This window comes from Gouania willdenowi, unplaced genomic scaffold (genome assembly GCF_900634775.1).
Source record: "Gouania willdenowi unplaced genomic scaffold, fGouWil2.1 scaffold_55_arrow_ctg1, whole genome shotgun sequence".
Lineage (NCBI taxonomy): Eukaryota > Metazoa > Chordata > Actinopteri > Blenniiformes > Gobiesocidae > Gouania > Gouania willdenowi.
Window position 1 is genome coordinate 1,046,248 of NW_021145219.1, and position 20,099 is coordinate 1,066,346.

Consider the following 20,099-nt stretch of genomic DNA (forward strand, 5'->3'; position numbering starts at 1 on the left):
CAGAGTAACGGTACTCAATGCTGCATCATCTTAGAGTGCTTTCACACATACTTCTTTGATCTGCACCATGCTTCGCTTCTTCAGATAGTCCGGCCTTTTTGCGATATGTAAGAGGTGACTAGAACTCTGGTGCGGAGCAAACAAGCAAAAAATGTGGGTCTCGGTTCACCTCAAGCGAAGCATGGTGTGGTTTTTAATCATGTGAGAAAGCAAACAGGACCAAATACAGTATAGGACTTTACATTGAAGCGCAATTGTGATGGAGCAACTCTATCAGTGACTGGACAGCAACACACAGCAATTACACAGACTGTTGTCACGGCAACAGACACGGGCACACACTCACAACCCAGTGCTCCAGTAGCACACACAAATATCAACCCATATATCCTTCCATCCATCTATCCATCCATCTATCCATCTATCCATCTATCCATCTATCCATCCATCTATCCATCTATCCATCTATCCATCCATCTATCCATTCATCTATCCATCCATCTATCCATCTATCCATCCATCTATCCATCCATCTATCCATCTATCCATCTATCCATCCATCTATCCATCTATCCATCTATCCATCCATCTATCCATTCATCTATCCATCCATCTATCCATCTATCATCCATCTATCCATCCATCTATCCATCCATCTATCCATCTATCCATCTATCCATCCATCTATCCATTCATCTATCCATCCATCTATCATCCATCTATCCATTCATCTATCCATCCATCTATCCATCTATCCATCCATCTATCCATCTATCCATCCATCTATCCATCTATCCATCTATCCATCTATCCATCTATCCATCCATCTATCCATCTATCCGTCTATCCATCTATCTATCCATCCATCTATCCATCCATCTATCCATCCATCTATCCATCCATCTATCCATCTATCCATCCATCCATCTATCCATCCATCTATCCATCCATCTATCCATCTATCCGTCCATCTATCCATCTATCCATCCATCTATCCATCCATCTATCATCCATCTATCCATCCATCTATTCATCCATCTATCCATCTGTCCATCTATCCATCCATCTATCCATCCATCCATCCATCCATCCATCCATCCATCCATCCATCCATCTATCCATCCATCCATCCGTCTATCCATCTATCCATCCATCTATCCATCCATCTATCTATCTATCCATCCATCCATCTATCTATCATCCATCCATCCATCCATCCATCTATCCATCTATCCATCCATCTATCCATCCATCTATCCATCCATCTATCTATCTATCATCCATCTATCTATCATCCATCTATCCATCCATCTATCCATCTATCCATCTATCTATCCATCTATCCATCTATCTATCCATCCATCTATCCATCTATCCATCTATCCATCCATCTATCCATCTATCCATCTATCTATCCATCTATCTATCCATCCATCCATCCATCTATCCATCTATCCATCCATCCATCTATCCATCCATCTATCCATCCATCTATCCATCTATCCGTCCATCTATCCATCTATCCATCCATCTATCCATCCATCTATCGTCCATCTATCCATCCATCTATTCATCCATCTATCCATCCATCTATCCATCCATCTATCCATCTATCCATCCATCTATCCATCCATCTATCCATCTATCTATCCATCCATCTATCCATCCATCTATCCATCCATCCATCTATCCATCCATCTATCCATCCATCTATCCATCTATCCGTCCATCTATCCATCTATCCATCCATCTATCATCCATCTATCCATCCATCTATTCATCCATCTATCCATCCATCTATCCATCTGTCCATCTATCCATCCATCTATCCATCCATCCATCCATCCATCCATCCATCCATCCATCTATCCATCTATCCATCCATCTATCCATCTATCCATCCATCTATCCATCCATCTATCTATCTATCCATCCATCTATCTATCATCCATCTATCATCCATCTATCCATCCATCTATCCATCCCATCCATTTTCAGACAGAGACATCTACAAAATGACAACAACAAAAGAACACACAAAGCTTTTGTTGTTTCTTGTGTTAATGCTGTGATTATTATTATTCATTATTCTAATATGCTGACACTCAGATCAGATATGATCATGTTTGTGGCCCCTGTAGGAAAGCCCTGTTATATTAAGTGTTTAGTTTCACTTTCAGTTATGTTCTTACCCTTTAAGAAGAACGTACTTTAGCGGAGTTCTTCCTGCTGTATGCTTGAGCTGAGTGTGTTGCAAGTTGACCAGCTGCAGAGCTGTGTGTGTGTTTCTCTCCTGTTCCATGGAACATGTGTGTACATGAGAAATGTAAGTAGAGGCTGATTCATGTTATAACTCATGATAATGCATCTTGGAGGATATTTGTGTTTATATGTTAACTACTTTGTGAAAGTTGCTAACTCATGCACCCTGGTTAGCTAGCTATGTTCTCCTTATTTACATTGCTGTTAGCATGCATTGAAGAGGTTTATTTTCTGATTTATCTTATTATTTCTCTCGCTAATTGCTTATGTTGATTATTGCCACCCATAGTCATTATATTTGCATTATATGAGAGTTTGCTTGTGAGTTAAGTGCTTTTATGATGCTTCGTGTGTGTTATTATTTATGCATATTTTTTCATTTGTGTGTTAAATTACTGATATACTATATACTGCTGCATTGTGTTTACAGAACCACGTTCTTCCAAGTAAACTTTTATAAGTAAAGCCTTTATCCTGAACTGCCTCTAACCGGAGTCACACTCCCATAGTGTCGCCGGCTCTATGTAGAGGACCCGAACCTCTCTTTCATTGGTCCTTCGAGCCGGATAGAGCCCCTCCACAACGCTATGGATCCAACAGAGCATGACGTCACGCCAGCATACAAGGACGCCACAATAAGACATGTTTGTTCCCAAAGAGAGTGACATCTGCCCATCTAAGTCACTTTATGGTGGGCAATGAACCTCAACACTCAGAGCCACCGCCAAAGGATCTAACCCCTCCCCTCCTGCAAGCTAGCGATTCGAGGGCCACATCTGTGAGGAGAAAACATGCACTCAAGTCACATTTGTTCAGACGCCAACCTGGTGAGTCACGGGTTCCATCTCAAAACAGTGTTATGTCCTGGCGCTCTGCTACACGGTCCATCTCCGAGGCAAGTCTATGTTCCCATCCGAGCTCCTACCATTCATCTGCGGGCGTACACCCCCCACATGCTCTGTCATCAGTCCAGAAAGCGGGTATCCACCGCCTGGAGCTCAAGGAGTTACAGTGCCAGATCATGGAGGACAACAATGCTGACCTGAAGTGTCAATGCCTAAACACTAAAGCAAGGGAAGCACAACCCCTACAGCAGGAGGCATAAGAGGCACGTGAAGCTATCACCAAACGTCTCAACAGGCAAATATAACTCAAGAAGAAGGAGAAAGAGCTTCAGGTAGCCAAGCTGGTAACCTCACTGCTTCAAGAGCCAGAGAAAGAAGGGACATATAGCGGTGCTGCATCACCAAAGAGCTGCTAGTCTTTACCATCAAGCTCACAGCCTTGTAGAACTGAAAGACCCGAGCACATAGCTACCATGCCCAAGTCTTCACATGTGGGACACTCACTCCAGCTGCCTCTCTTCCTACACCACAGAACCAGCAGCCTCCATCAGCTCAACCAGTGATCCAACACTCTTTGGTTCAAAGCACTGTCATCCCTCCTGCAATTCATCCACTACAACAGGTGGCCTTTCCTGCGGCACCCTCTGCATCATTGCACCCAACTCTCACCATGCCTGCTCACACCAAGCCCCCGAGGATGTCACACCAATCCTCTGTAGTTACTGCTGGTATTCAAGACCCACGACATTCTGCTGCAGGACCCACGGTAGAACCGTGTTTGACTACGAGTACTGTTCCCCTATACCAGCACATGAACACTGCTGCACACTTTACGGTCCCAGCTCCGCCTTCATGCACACCAGGGCATCTAGGTTCAGAGTCACTGATTACCTTTCCTTATGGTCATGGACACCTGAATGAACAATATAAGTACCAAGTGCTCCTTGCCCACTTGAAGCTGCCCAGAGCTTTACACCTAGCTAAGGCATATATGTATGACACACAACCCTACACTGCTGCATTACAGGCATTGCAAGATAAGTATGGCCAACTACGGAAGCTCGTCCAGTCAGAGCTGGGTGCCAAACTTAACTTGCCTGCAATGAAGTTCAGTGCCCTCTCCATCCAGTGTCTTGTGGGCATGCTTGGGACACTTGAAGGACCAAATGGTTTCGAGTTGAGGTGTGGATCTCACGTGACTTGCCTTTTTAGCAAAATGCCCCCATCCTTCAGAGACAGTTTTATTGAATATTGTCTGATCCTGATCCTCCGAACAGGCAGTCTGGCTTCAGATGAAGTCACAAGCTAAGCGTCTCTCCAGTCAAGCTGCAGCACTCTACCAGCACAAGACACCCAAACCAGTCAAGAAGGATGTTGTAAACTGCACCTCACTATTATGCATGACTATCCAGCAGACCCAAACCAACGTCCAACCAATGATAACCACACCAACTGCAAGTGTCTACCTCAACCGACCCAACCAATCACAACAAGTGATTTTAAAGGTTGTCAAAGTTATGCTACGGTATGGTGACTGAGCTTTTGAGACCCATGCTGTCCTAGATGACGGCTCAGAAAGAAGCTTTGTTATTCCTCAAGCGGTGCAGCAACTAAACCTTTGTGGACAACCAGAGACTCTCTGCTTCTAGACAATCCATCAGAATGTTGGAAAGCTACAGGGCAGTTATGTTTCCTTTGACCTTTCTCCAATGTGCATGCCTTCCCAGAAGTACCAGATCCACCAGGCCTTCACTGCTGAAGGTCTAAACCTTGCCAGCACTCTTACCCAGTGGATGCACTACAGCAAAGGTACAAGGACCTTAGCGGTTTGCCTCTACAGCCAATTGACCGCATTCACCCACTGCTCCTGATAGGTTCAGATATGCCACACCTCCTAGTCCCCATTCAACCAGTTTGTGCAGATCCACCAGGTGGCCCTATTGGTGTCTGTACCCAACTAGGGTGATGTAGTCCAGCCTACATCAACCTCATAATGTTTCTGCATCTCCACTGTCTCTCCTGCTACTGAGCTCTTCATGAATGCTGAGCGTCTCTGGCAAGTTGACACATTCCCTTGTAGTCGCGAGATAGCAGTCAACTGCTTCAAGCAGGATCAGAAAGCGATGGCCACTCTCCAGACATTCACCACCAGAGTCAAGGTTGATGGAGTACAGCAATATGCTACCCCCTTGCTTAGGCAAGTTATTGTTGCACTGATTCAAGGGACAAAAGAAGCAGTGCGACCCTGTCTTCATAGCATAGAGCGCAGACTTGCCAAGGACCCAGCGAGGAGGGCAGAAGTTTACTGCAACGAGATCCAGAACCTGACTGAGCCCGATAGCTGGAGATATGTGAGCTCAGTCACCAACCTGACAGATGACATCAGTCAAGGTTTGACCTTGCGTGAGCTGGCAAATCCACATCGATGGCATCAAGGTCCAGATTTTCTTCACTTACCTGAGGACCATTGGCCCACCATGTGTTCTGCTGATCCTGAGTCCAATGACAGTAAGATAAAGAAGTCTGCTGTGGTTGCAAATGTGATCATCCTTCCTGGTAACCAGCCTTAATGGAAAGAACTCATAGAAGCCACAGCCAGGTCCCTTCATGGGGCGGCCGACCCGCAACCCACAAATCTGCCTTGTAAACTATCTGACCACCTCGGCGCTGAGTCAGGCTGGTGCTTCTCCCAAATCTCCCAGATACGGAGGACCCTTAATAATCTTTCCTGTTTATGTTCAAAAGGTCTAAAGTAGACTTTTGGGGGTGACTATGTAGGAAATCTCTGTTATAATAAGTGTTTAGTTTCACTTTCAGTTATGTTGTTACTAGCCCTTTAAGAGGAACGTACTTTGGTGGAGCTCTTCCTGCTGTGTGTTGCAAGTTGACCAGCTGCAGAGCTGCGTGTATGACTTTCTCCTGTTCCATGGAACATGTGTACATGAAAAATGTAAGGAGTGGCTGATTCATGTTATAACTCATGATAATACATCCTGGAGCATATTTGTGTTTATATGTTAATTACTTTGTGAAAGTTGCTAACTCATGCATCCTGGTTAGCTAGCTATGCTCTCCTTATTTACATTGCTGTTAGCATGCATTGAAGAGGTTTATTTTCTGATTTATCTTATTATTTCTCTTGCTAATTGCTTATGTTGATTATTGCCACCCATGGTCATTATATTTGCATTATATGAGAGTTTGCTTGTGAGTTAATGCTTTGTGTGTGTTATTATTTATGCAGCTTTAGTCATATGTGTGTTAAATTACTGATATGCTATATACTGCTGCATTGTGTTTAAAGAACTATGTACTTCCAAGTAAAGCCTTTATAAATTCTGAACTGCCTCCGTGACTCTCTAACCGGAGACACACTCCCATAATGTCGCCGGCTCTACTCCGCGCACCCTGTAGAGGCCCCGAACGTATCTTTCAGCCCCTCTGTGAACAACCCTCATGTCTTAATTTGAAATGTAAAATAGGCTCCTATTGTCATCAGTGTACTTATGAATCAGATTAAATGTCTTTCGTCTTTTCCAGGTGATGTCCTTCCCATTTATGCATATCCTCACAAGATGGGTAAGTCTGTGACTGGTGGCTATGTGTACCGAGGCTGTGAATACCCCAACCTCAACGGCATGTACATATTTGGAGACTTCATGAGTGGGTGGGTTTCATTTTATCAGTTTTCTGCTTACAATAACTTTCAAATATTAAATAACATGTATGTTCAGATATTTGGAGGTTCTGAAGGAACTAGTCATGGAGTGAAGGATTGAACAAAATGTGGGGCATTGTTTCCAATGTAACACAATGATAATAACAATAGTAAGGCTGCTATCAGTGTTGGGGTAAATTACATTTTTCAATTACAATTATGTCTTCAATGATCCATGTTCAATTACAACTTAATTACGATTAAAGTGGCATTTTTTCCAATTACAATTGAAATTTCAATGATTATGTTTCCACTGAAAGTCAATTACAATTTAATTCTTAATACTAAATTTCAATTACAATGAATCACAATTACTGCATCTGAATTAAATAAGCCCATAAAACATATCCTTCCTCTTGTGTTAGCTTTCTGTTACGGATCAGTTTTGACCCATGTCTTAAATCGGCTGTAAAATACACTAAAAATATGATCTATCATCCAATTAATTTGTCATCTCTTGGTTACCATGTTAGACTTCCTTCTCCATGAAAATATGTTTTAAATTGTGAAATGATCCTCAAGAGAACTGACAGGTAGTGTGAAAAGTTGATATGAAACATATTTTAATAATTTGTATTTGTATGTGTAAGCCATAGAAATGTAAAACGGTTCCACAGGTTTGCGTTTAATGAATTGTAAATGACAGTTTTCATAGAATTTCCATGACAATAACTACAAGGTCAGTTATCTGAACTCACTTACAATTCAATGACATAACAGCAACCATTTTTTTCCCAATCATAATTTAAAAGAAGTCACAATTGTAATTAATTATCAATTGCAATTATAATTTACCCTAGCCGTGGCAGCTATGCATCGTCACTATTTGCAAAAACATGACAACTTGTGCTGCTTTTGGTTGCTCTAGATGCCGATGTAACCCTCTTTTGTTTACCGAAAGAGGATAAAAACAGTTGTGACCCCAAGAAAAATCTTTGACTGCAGGGGGAAATTATCTAGAGCTACTGAAGCTGCTAAATTATGTAAAAGACAGGCTGAATGCTTCACTGCAAAAGAAAACAATGGGATGTTTACAGGCACTCGGACCGTGTGACATCATCAATCACGTGATTTCAAGATGGAGGAACACAGACACTAAGGGTGCTTTCGCACATAGTCCGGTGGTCGGTGTGGTTCAGGCGGTGAATCTGCAACATTGTTGCATTTCAATTTGGTCCTGTCCACTTTCACACATTCTATTTGCCAAGTGCACCAAACTTTCTGAACAATGTCACGCAGGCAAAACGGCCTGTCGCCTGTTGTACAGAATACTTCAACCTCTATAGACGAAAACAACACTTCTGTCAGAAAAATACATTTTACAAAGGAAATCCTCAAACAAATCCCCCAGAAACGTAATTGATAATGATTCAAAACGACCCATAAACACAATGAGTGTAGAAATGGAGGAGCACTGGGTGTATGAGTGTGTTCATGCTCATTGCCGTGATAACAGTTTGTGTGACAGCTTTGTGCTGCTGCCCTGTCACTGACAGTTGAGCCTGTTTTTGTTCCTTCTTCCTATATTTTCCAAAGGAAGTCTTAAAACAAACGCAGCAGAAAAGTCATTGACAATAATTCAAAATAAGTCATAATCACATGATCTGCGCTAATGCGCTACATAAACACAGCTAATGCCGCTCCGTCTCACACCTGTCAGCGCTCAGAGGCTTCAGAACACCGGTAACTTACCGGTGTGGGTGTTTAATTTGTGAATATGTGAGAATGTGCAGGTAAAGAGCAGTCAGGTGTGCAGTCATCACCGACCATGTGAACAGTCTGAGGAAGAGAGAGAAGTGAAATAAATAAATGATGTAGGAGTAATACAGAAGAGAGTGAGGAAATGTTTGTAGGGCTGCAGCTATCAATTATTTTTGGAATCGATTAATCTAGCACTTTATCAATTGATTAACTGAATCATTTTTTTTTGCGTTTTTAAGCAATCAAAACAAATAATGCATAATGAAAATGACGTGGCTGTAAAATGATCAAGCATTTGGCTTTCATTTCTCAAAAAAACAACATTTGGCTCCAAAACTAAGCCCATTTATTGCAATTTATCCATGTAGTGCCAGTGCCAACAATTAAATAACAATACACTTAAGTCAACTAACTAACTACTAACAAATAATATATAATTTCTGGGGTGAGCCTATTTTCTACGTTAACCTAGAAACCTGTGTATATGTGTTTGACAAACACTGGAATTATGTTTTTAGCAGCTGAGAAAATTAATTTAATGAAGTATTTCTATTCTGTATCAAAATATTGTGCTGCTGACATTATTAGAATTGTCACAGTGATCATCAGAGACAGTGTTTAAAATCCACAACACTTCAGAGCACAGGCACTGAGACCTACCACAATATTTAATGCTACAATTTGTAGATGTGGCCGCTGTAGCAATTCAGAGCTAGAGTTTGACTAGTACTGTTTGATTTACCTAAATCTGAGATTGCCTGGCTGTCGTCTACTATTTTAGAGTAATTACGCTGCAGGTTCACTGAGAAACAGGCATGCAACCAAATACACATGCATATGTCATTTATCGAGGCTGGAAAACTTCTGCGTTCATTTTCATTTATCGTCCGGTTAATTAATTTATTTATTGATTATCGTCCCAGGCCTAAATTAGCGCTACATTACCTTGTTTCAAAGACACTTGTTGAAACAGCATGTGGATGCTTTTGGTTCAGATGCTGCATCACTGAAGTCGTACTGTTGTGGTATGCCAGGTATTGTTTGCAGTAAACACATGATTCATCTTTGAAGATGTAATGATCCCAGACTTTAGACGTTCTGCTGCTTACTCTCCGCCATGGCGCCAAATAAATGCAGAATGTTTGTTGCGCATTGATGACGCGCTAGTGGTGTGCGGTCCCTGCGTGTATAGTGCGCGTCATAGGAATATAACGATGCTTCGAGGCACAATTTTTGCCTCGAGGAATTTTTGTAATCGAGTTAATCGAGTAATTCAATGAATCGTTTCAGCCCTAAACGTTTGTGACTTCTTTGTTTGTTTTCTGACAAAGCGGGTCTGTGAATGAATGGATAGATAGATGGAAGGATGAATGACTGGATAGATATTTGCGTGTGCTGCTGGCTGGAGTGCCTGGTTGTGAGTGTGTGTGCCTGCTGCTGTGACAAAAATGTGTGTGATTGCTGTGTGCCGCTGTCCTGTCACTAATGGAGTTTTTCCATCACTATTGCGTGTCAATGTACTGTTGGTACTGTTTGCTTTCTCACATGGTTTAAGACCACAATATGCTTCCCTTGAGGTGAACCGAGACCCACATTTTATAGAGGACCAGAGTTTGCTTGTTTGCTCTGCACCAGAGTTTGAGTGAGCTTTCACATATCGCAAAAAAACTGGACTATCCAAGGAAGCAAAGCAGGGTGCGGATCAAAGAGGTATGTGTGAAGGCACCCTAAAACTGTGTAACTTTTGGCCACTTGGGGCGCTAGACCTGTAATTTTTATGTTAAGTGCCCCTAGTGGCCACAAGCCCCGCAGCACTCGCAAATTCAACAGTCAGTCGGGCCAGGCTGCCTTGTCTTATGCTTGTGTATGCAGACAGTAGTTGACCTGTAACTTTGGGATAAGGATTGGCTCAAAGGGCTGGGTCGGTCGGGCTGGGGCGCGAAGCGGGGCCACCGACGCAGCGAGGCGGGCCAAGCTCCTGGTCTACGGTGGCGGGAAAAGGAGGGCAGCGGCGGCTGCTCCTCCAGACCTGTATGTTGGCCTGAGAAATCAATTAAAATAACTCATATGGGTCAACTCTTCAGGTCAAAAAGTGCTTTGGCACTATAATAAAGCCTTTTCACACTCTCGGAAATCTTGCCCTTGTTCAGTTATCGTGCGTGAGTTCAATAGTTAAGAGGGATAAATTTGCCTTGGCTGACAATGAGTCTGATAGAGATTTAGATTATTTTTACCGTTGATTACTTAAAAGATTTTTTGCGGAAACATAGTATTGGTCTTCAAGGTAGAAATGCCAAGTTAGCTGCTAAAGCTAATACTGCACACGAGCTGAAAATTCTGGTTTTTCTTGCTTTTCAAACAGTGACCAATCAGCTGATCAGTATGGTTTTACTTATTGACCTGTCCATCTTGTGCATTTCCTTCAAATTTGTAAATTTAATCAAAGTAATAGCTTAATAAAAAATAATCATGGACCTGGTTAGTGAATGGTGTACCTCGTAAATCTACTTTTGTAAAGTGAGAACTACTACCGTCCTTTTCACACTCGGAAATCTTGCTTGTCCCATCAATAATAATAATGCATTTTATTCATAAGTGCTTTTCAAAAACTCAGACACTTTACAATTGTTAAAACAACTACACAAATCAGAAACAGAAACTAATATTAATAAAGGTAAATACAGAAAATACATAACAATCACAAGTTAAAAGCTTGGGAGAAGGAGTGTGGAAGCAGAGGAGGTCTGTCGCTTTGATACTGTTTCTCCCATTGGTTTTACAAAAGTGCTGTGATACTGTATGTGCTTCATTTTCGGGTTGAGTCCAAATTCCACCCGCTGGAGACCCAGGTAGTCAGTGTTTTGGTCCACCAGGGGTCACCTATGTGGAAGCGAGGGCACTGCCTCGCTTCTATACTGCTGCTGAGCTGCTCCCATCGGTTTTTAAAAATGCTCGGATCGGCCAAAAGTGGCTTCAGCGGAAAACCCTGGTCGCCCCTCCAGTCTGAATATGTGTAATATTAATAATTTAATTACTATTAAAACACTAAAGATCTCTGGAATAAAATTACAAATACTGTCAGGTTGGAAATATCAACAGAGTGAACGAGCTATGATGTTTATATCCATCTCAACTTATTTTTGGTAATAAATCTCGCCAGTTCCCTTACATACAGTAAACATCTCATGTATAATCTTAAAAAGGAAGAGACCAAATCTTGCACAATTTGAACTTAATTTATTTTCCACAAAGACATCTGTATAAAATAAAAGATTTGTCAAAATGTACAATTATTTTTTAAATAAAATAACACCAATGAATTCAATTCAAAATAAGAAAAAAATCTCAGGTCCTAAGTATAGTTACATTTATGAACTCTAAAACTAAGAAAAAACCTGCATCCAATGCTGTTTTGGTGCAGTGCATTACGTTTAATCAGATTAGTCGACTATGATGTGATGCATTTGAGCATTTTATTGTTCTCTGGTCATTTATTTTTTTGTAGTTTCACAATGGTCATTTTAAAACAATAATAATAATAATAATAATAATAATAATAATTTACTCAGTAATGGTTGGGTGACGTTTCATGTAATGTTTTTGGACCATATTGCGTCACAATCGAGCACTGTTAGCCCCGCCCCTTTCATAAAAAAAATAAAAACTTATCACCTGTGGGCTTCACAAACTGTGGTGAGTAGGTTGGATTGAGAGAAGAGTGAATAGAGAGGTATATTGAGTAATGAGTGGCTACTTAGCATAGCATATATTGTTCATTGGATATTTTAATAGTATAGAGTGGGCGTGTCTCTGCCCCAGGAGTCCCGCCCATAATCAAGGCATTTTTTGAATTTCCCTCCTAGTGGCAGGTCAGGAGAAAGCAGGGGTTTAGTTACTCTTTAAATACAAGTAAAATTACTGACATAAATAAACTCAAAAAAGTACAAGTACCCATAAAAGCAACTCAATTACGTTCACTTCTGGAATCCAAACCAAAGACTTGTGACTTTAAAAAGGCAGGTTTCTGTAAGAATAAGGGCACAACAGTCCCACATGTCACCCTGTTCATGAAATCAATGCCATTATCCTAGAATGTTTGAACCAGGTGTTGAGGATCTGGGCTTCTTTCTTTATGTTGCAGCCGTTTAATGAGTCTGAAGGAGGATAGAGACACGGGGACGTGGACTTACAGGGAGGTTTGTATGGGAATGGGCCGAACCTGTGCCTTCCCTGGTCTTATCAACACTTATCATCAGTACATCATCTCTTTTGGTGAGGATGAATCTGGTAAGAATTGATTTGACATCATCATCATCATCATCATCAATGCTTGGATCACTTGTGCTGCATGGTGTTGTTTTTTTTTCCCCGACAGGGGAGTTGTATTTTATGTCAACTGGAATACCCAGTGCAACGTCACCGTCTGGAGTCGTTTATAAAGTCGTAGATCCCTCCAGGTGAGTAACAATCATACTCTTCATGAGGAAAGAGACCATTTATGTTGTTTTTTCTTCTTTGTTTTTATAATCCTTCTTCTCTTTTCTTCTCTCTCTTTATTTACAACATTTTTTATGTACAACACAACTGTCTGAGGCATCTCTCCTTGCACCATCTGTAAATCTGTAAATATCTGTATTCTTTATACTTTTGATGTAATTTTTTATATTTATATATAGCCTCTATAATTGTACTGTGTATTTTATGTCCTTCATTGCACTATTTTTCGGGCGTCTTTTGGGTTTTCTGTGTGTTGCCTTCTGTTATATTTTTTTCTTGCACTTTATCTGAGGTGTAATGACAGTAAATTTACAGCTAGTCTATCTATCTCTATTTATTTTTTTCTTTCTCTCTTCTCTTTTTTCTTAATTTTTGCCTCATTTTTTTCCCTGCCCTCTCTTCTTTTTTATTTCTCTTTATTCTAATCTTTTCTCTTTCTCTTCTTTCTCTTTTTTCTTTCTTTCTTTTCTTTTTTCTATCTCTTTCTTCCTTTAATCTTCTCTCAGTTCTTTCTTTTCTTCTTCCTTTTCTCTATTTTTCTTTCTGTCATTCTCCTTCTCATTTTGATGGCATCCACATGGAAGACTGAACGCATAAGAAATATACTCAAAACAACTCCTAAAGATGTACAAAAAGGACAGCAAAATGCACAAAACGACAACACGAATATACAAAATGACTGCAAATACATACAAAATTACTTTGAAATTAACTAAAGAACCCCACAAATACACAGAGGAACAACTAAAATAAATTTTAAAATGACTCATAATACACACCAAAACAGTGAAACCAAACAGAAATACTAAACAAAAAAACTCATATAATGACAATAAATAACACACACAAAAAGAATTTAAAAAAACCATACAAAATAACACCGTGCATACGTAGAAAGCTAGAAGTAGAGAGAGCACTCTACCCTGATCTTCCGTGAGCCCTAGCTAAAAGGCTAAAGCAAGGAGAGCAGTTAGCAGAAAACCTCTGGAACAGAGCAGAGCAGATGTTAATGACAACAAAATGATACATACTGACCTGGAGGAGATGGGGTGGAGGTGGGTTAGGAGATGCTTACTGAGGAGGCATGAAGGCATCTGTCAAGGTTGTTGGTTAGTGTATCTTATATGTTTTGGCCAATAGGGAGCCAAGACATGTTGGTTGATTGAAGGGGTGCCCCGATCCAATATTGATATCGGATATTGTTCCAATATCAGCTAGAAGACAAATATCGGATTTTATCGGACTGCATTTAAAATCTCCGATATATATTATATTATATTTATTCAATTGTAGAATACTGTAGATATTATGTTGAAGGTTCAAATGTATGTAACCAATTGGTTAATAAATGGGTTAGTTTTTCTCATACCTACTATTGCTGACTATTGTTCTCTGTTTGAGTAACATCACTTGATCGAGCCTTTTCTAACATTCCACACTACAAAAATAAGAAATAAAAGTATGTATGATTCGTGCTGATATTGTATTGGATCGATATCAGTATTGGACAGTACTCAAGGCTGCAATATTGGTATCGTATCGGAAGTGAAAAAGTTGTATCGGGACATCCCTAGTGTTAAGATCAGATGCCGTCATCTGATTTAGATTAGGTTAAAGCTGCAGTTTGTAATTTTTTTTGGTATAATTTGGTCAAAAATCCATAATCATCTTTGAGCATATTGCAATCAAAGTGTTCTGATTGGACAGTGAATCTATTCTCCTTCTCCTGGAACTGTAAATTAGGTTTAGAAATCCAGGAGTGTGACGCTCCTGGAATCTGGACTTTAGCCAATCACAAGTGTGCTCCTTGAGCTATTTTTGGCGTTACTATTGGTTGCTTGACTGAAGTCAGGTACCCTCGGTAGTCAACGCGTAATGACGGATGTCCAAGCAAAAGTCTCCATAACAGCGTTAGACACAACAGTTACACAGCAAATCAAGTGTAAAAAGGCAAGAAGTAACAGTTTAAAGTCACAAACATACTAATTCCTTTTGGTGTTTCAGTTTCGGCCAAAAAATTTAATTTCCTAAACTATCCTAAAAAAGAAACAATATCACACAACAAAGTGCCTGATTTCTGCCTGCTGTTAAAATGTTGTTGTCATCCAGGAATTTTTGCATTTACTCTGTATTATTTTATCTGCTCTGTGCTGTAAGTTAGTGGGTCAGAAAATGGATGGATGGATGGATTTACTGTAAGTTATAACCATCCAGTATTTTAAAAACTCTTCTTATGGAGGTTTAAAGAAAAAAACAAATCATGTTTTAGTTAAATATATGCATATTTCTGGCAGAAGGCTGCAGGATGCAGGTTAACTGCATTCGTTAATCTAGGAAATACTTTTCAGCAAATTGTATTTGGCACATATTTAATTAAAGTCACTACCTGTACATTACATGACACATGAAAAATATGCTGACTCCAGTGTAGGGGAATTACTTATAATTTACCCTGGAGCATGTTAATAACTATAATATATACTGACAATTGTTACTATGGTTGTATATGTAACCTTTGTAGCTATAATATAATATATAATAATAGAACTAGTTAAAACCTGATATACCACTTTCAGGTGGTGCTTTTTTGTTTTACATATATTATTATGATTCATTAGTAATGATGAATTCAGTTGAATCATTGACCTAGACCACAGACCATACTATAATGATTATTGTATGGTATATAATAATTGTTATTGTTACAGTTTTGTCATATATGTAAAACAAAAAAGCACCAACTGAAAGTGGTGTGTCAGATTTTGAGTGTCAGCTGATAAAGCTATATAAATTCCAATGCATTATTATTATTAATATTTCTGTGATATTGTTTCTTTTTTAGTATTTAAATGAAACATGATGCAGGAGTTTCCATTAGGGATCTACCCAAATTACATTTTTTGGCCGAACCGGAAAAAAATAAATGATTATGCAAATTATTAGTCCCCCATTGCATTTCTGGCTCCGATTGTGTACTAATCACTAAAATTAATATTAATGCTTAAAAGAATAAATCAGTTAAAAACATGAAATTGTTTATTTAGCATGGACATTCCAACAATGCACAATATAAAATAAAACAATAAAAATTTTAACCTGAACCCACTCATACATTAAATAATGTTGTACAGGCCTATTACTGACTGAGCTGTTGAAAGAGAGTCAAAATATTTATGTTGTCAAATTAAAACACAAAGTGCGTTGAAGTTATTGATGAAAATCAGCTTCTATCGGTTTTATTTATTTATTTATTATCCACGCATGTTCTTTAGACGCACACACAGCTCTGTGAACATGTCTTTTGCGCACTGGTTTAATTTTAATCCAATCAAGAGATAATCTTTATAACGCAGACCATTTACAGTCCTGATAAAGTTCAGATGTACACTGGCAGCAGAGTTGTGGCACAAATATAACGCCATACGTGCTGTGCTTCAGATTGTTGTGTAGGTGTCCCACACTACTACAGTGATGACGTGACAGAAACATAAAACGCACGTACTGTTCCATCAACTCTACTTAGAAAACTCTTCAGATGTATTAAATCCAGCCGCTCTGAGTCAGTCCACGGACACATTGGTCCGTTTCCAGACAAGCGCGTGGTAACCGCGCTGTTCACGTTATCGCAACATTGTTACAGCTTGTTTTACATGTTCATGTATTGTAGTGAACTGCCGTGAAGTGTCTCAATGCGTATGCGCATTGATGCATATTCTGCTTTCTTTTAAAATGTAATCCCCGAAATAATCCCCGTTTTTACAAAAACCCAAAAAAAAAAAAGTGTAATCTGATTACACGTTTTTTAATATACTGTCAGAATACAGTTACATGTTTTTTGTATACTGATTATGTAACACTGTTACTTGTAATCCGTGACTCCCCAAGCCTGCTAATACATAGTGACTGCAAGCAGTCACTATGTATTAGTGTGAACAGGTATCGACTCGTCAGCCTGGACAAAATGACCCGATTTGACATTGCTTTTAGTGACAGCATGAGTCATGAAGAAAAAGCAATGTCAAAATGCAAATGGAAACGACGAAGACAAAGACAAAACAGAAAAAGCAATGACAAAATGGAAAAAGCAATTAAAGTGACAGCCTTAGTCTAAATACATTTATCACTGTTCACCTGAACACACCTGTTTGTTGTCTTTGATTGTTTTTAAGACGAGCTCCTCCAAGACACTGTTACTACAACCCTCTTCCTGTTCGTGTAAAAAGTAATCTCATCAAGTTTGTTCCTGTGGAATGTGAGTCCATCTTTTGTAAAAGCTGCTGCACAACAAAGCAGATGCTCATATTTTCTCTCACATTTTGCATCAGTGCCGATGAGCCTCACTCCAGCAGCTGAACCCACAGAGTCTATCGATTGGCTCCAAGAACTGATTAATCTTCAAGCTGAAGTAGAGAATCATCCGGCCATCTTCAGCTCCAGTAAAGTGGAACCACAGAAGAATTCCCAAGGTGGAGGCAGGAAGGGCAGACCCAGAGCACACAGTGAACCTGCCTTTCAAAACGGAGCAGTGAGGTTAGAAGTAAACGAGCACGGACCAGGTGATCGCGGACGGGTGGAGATCTACATCAACGGGGAATGGGGCACTGTGTGTGACGACCTGTGGTCCATTAAAGGTGCTGACGTGGTCTGTCGTCAGCTGGGGTTCAAGTATGCACTGAAGGCAGCGAGAAACTCTGAGTTTGGGGAAGGGACCCATCTGCGGATTCTTCTTGACGATGTCCAGTGTAAAGGATCTGAGTCCAACCTGCTGCGCTGCAAACACAGGGGGGTGGGAACACACAACTGTGCACACTATGAGGATGCTGGCGTTGTTTGTGGCAATTCAGACTAGGTTAGGTTAATGCTAGTTCCATCCATAGCTGGGTTAGCATACTCTGTTATTAGGTACTTAGGTTACATTAAATCCATGTCTCTGAGAGCTCTGTGACAGCTTTGTACCTTCAAGCACTGGTTCTCAACCTTTTCACAACCCCCAAAATAAAGGTTCCAGAGTCTGGGGACCCCCACTGTAGCTGAACATTAACATTGAAGAACAGTCATGTGGAGACAGGGTCATCTATAAGGAGGAATAAAGAAGAGAGATTTTTGGGGTCCATCCATTAAATCAGCAAAATGATGGTCCATTGTTCTATGAATCTGTGATAACCACATTTATTTATTCATCTATATAATATCCACTTTTATCCAGGAAGTTTACTATTATTTTCACCATAGTGTATAGTCATCTTAAAGATGTAAATCCTTGTTTTAATCAAAAATTAAATGTGTTAAAAGTGACAAAAAAACTGGTGGAAAAGGTGGGGAAATGGGATTTGAAAAACCACAGAAATTGGTTAAAAGTTGCAAATTAGAGTGAACAAAAACGGACAGAAAAAGTGATAAAAAGGGTTCAAAGTGTCAATATTGGCATAAAAGTGGCAGAAATGGGGGGAGGGGGACAATTAGTTTTACCTGGCAGATATGGTAACAAGAGTTTAGAAGTGACATTCATGGGTCAACATATGTGACATTAGGTGGAGAAGTGGTGGAAAGGGTTTAAAAGTGCCAAAAATATGATGAAAAAAATGTGAAGAAAAGGCATTCAAATATGATGGAGAAATGGCAAAAATGGGACTAATGTAGCAAAAATGCATTAAAAGGAGCAAACCTATGGTAAGTTTGGTGTAGTTGCAGAAAAAAAGTTAAGAAAAGGCAAAAATGGGCTCAAATTGTTAAAAAAATATAAGTTTTCTGAAGGCATCTTTGCGATCCCCTCCCAATGTCTCGCGACCCCAAATTGGGCCCACACCCCAAGGTTGAGAACACCTGCCTTAAAGGACACATTTATTTATATGTTAACAGTATGAATAAACAGGTTTCAAATGGTAGCAGTCAGTAATAAGGAAAACTGTATTCGTTTTTTTTTTCTGATTGATTTCACAGCCACGTTCATTTTCCATTCCACCAATGTTAGAATCATTGCACTTCATGTTCATTCTTTGTATTGTAAATAAAAACAAAAGAGGAATAACACTTTTCTAATGTAAAATCTTTACATCATTGTTTTGAATCATCTTTATTTTACACAAATTATTTGTTAAGGGGAAGATAAGACTTAAAATGAGGAGGCTGAATGACTGATGATAATACTAATCAAAAAATAGAAACAAGCAGAGGTGTAAAGAGCACTGATATATCCTACTCAGTAGAAGTACTGTTATTTGATTGAAATTGTACTCAAGTATAAGTAAGTCATGCCTAGAATTCTTAAGTACAAGTAAAAAGTAGCTCAATTAAATAGTACTCAAAGTAAAAGTTACTTCCACCCCCATGTTTAATTTTGATAATAAATCTTGCCACTGTTCCCTTGCATACAGTAAACATCTCATGTATAAACTTAAAAAGGAAGAGACCAAATCTTGCACAATTAGAGCTTAATTTATTTTCCAAAAAGCATCTGTATAAAATACAAGCTTTGTCAAAATGTGCATAAATAAAATAACACCAATTAATTCAATTCAAATAAAAACAAATTAGTATACATACATTTATGAACTCTAAAACAGAGAAAATAACCAGCATTTAATGCTGTTTTGGTGCGGTGCATTATGTTTAATCTGATTGGTCGGCTATGATTTGATGCTTTTGATTGTTGTCTGGTCATTTAATGTTTTGTAGTTTCACAATGTCCTTTGATCATTTTAAAACAAAATATAATTTACTCAGTAACAGTTGGGTGAAATGTAACTAATTACTTTACTTAAAACATACATAACTACTAGCAAAATTACTGATTAAGAAATATACTCAAAAAAGTATAAAAACCAAATCAATTACAGTAATGTGAGTACTCTGAGTTTCTTTTGGGTGATGCTTTTTGTTTATTAGGAAGGAGTTTAAGGGAACTCTCACTGGTGATTCGTGTCAAGCAGTGGTAAAGTGTGAATTCATTTTCAGATCATTTAAGGAATAATCAGCACTTGCAATGTCCAGATTTATTGTGGAAGATGCTCTCTCTGCATCCATAATAAACATGTTTCACACATTGCTTTACTGCGTAGTGTGCCTGTGGGGATTCA

General features: G+C 39.3%; 1 protein-coding gene across 1 annotated transcript in view; it reads left to right on the top strand.

Moving 5' to 3' along the window:
- hhipl1 (HHIP-like 1) overlaps positions 1-18,112 on the top strand; it is a 32,913-nt gene extending 14,801 nt beyond the window's left edge. Inside the window, exons 5-9 of the mRNA XM_028442557.1 lie at positions 6,648-6,774; positions 12,668-12,813; positions 12,902-12,983; positions 17,193-17,275; positions 17,349-18,112. Coding sequence (XP_028298358.1) covers positions 6,648-6,774; positions 12,668-12,813; positions 12,902-12,983; positions 17,193-17,275; positions 17,349-17,872 — 962 coding nt within the window. The 3' untranslated portion in view covers positions 17,873-18,112. The remainder of the gene's footprint in view (positions 1-6,647; positions 6,775-12,667; positions 12,814-12,901; positions 12,984-17,192; positions 17,276-17,348) is intronic.
- The last annotated feature ends 1,987 nt before the right edge of the window (positions 18,113-20,099 follow it).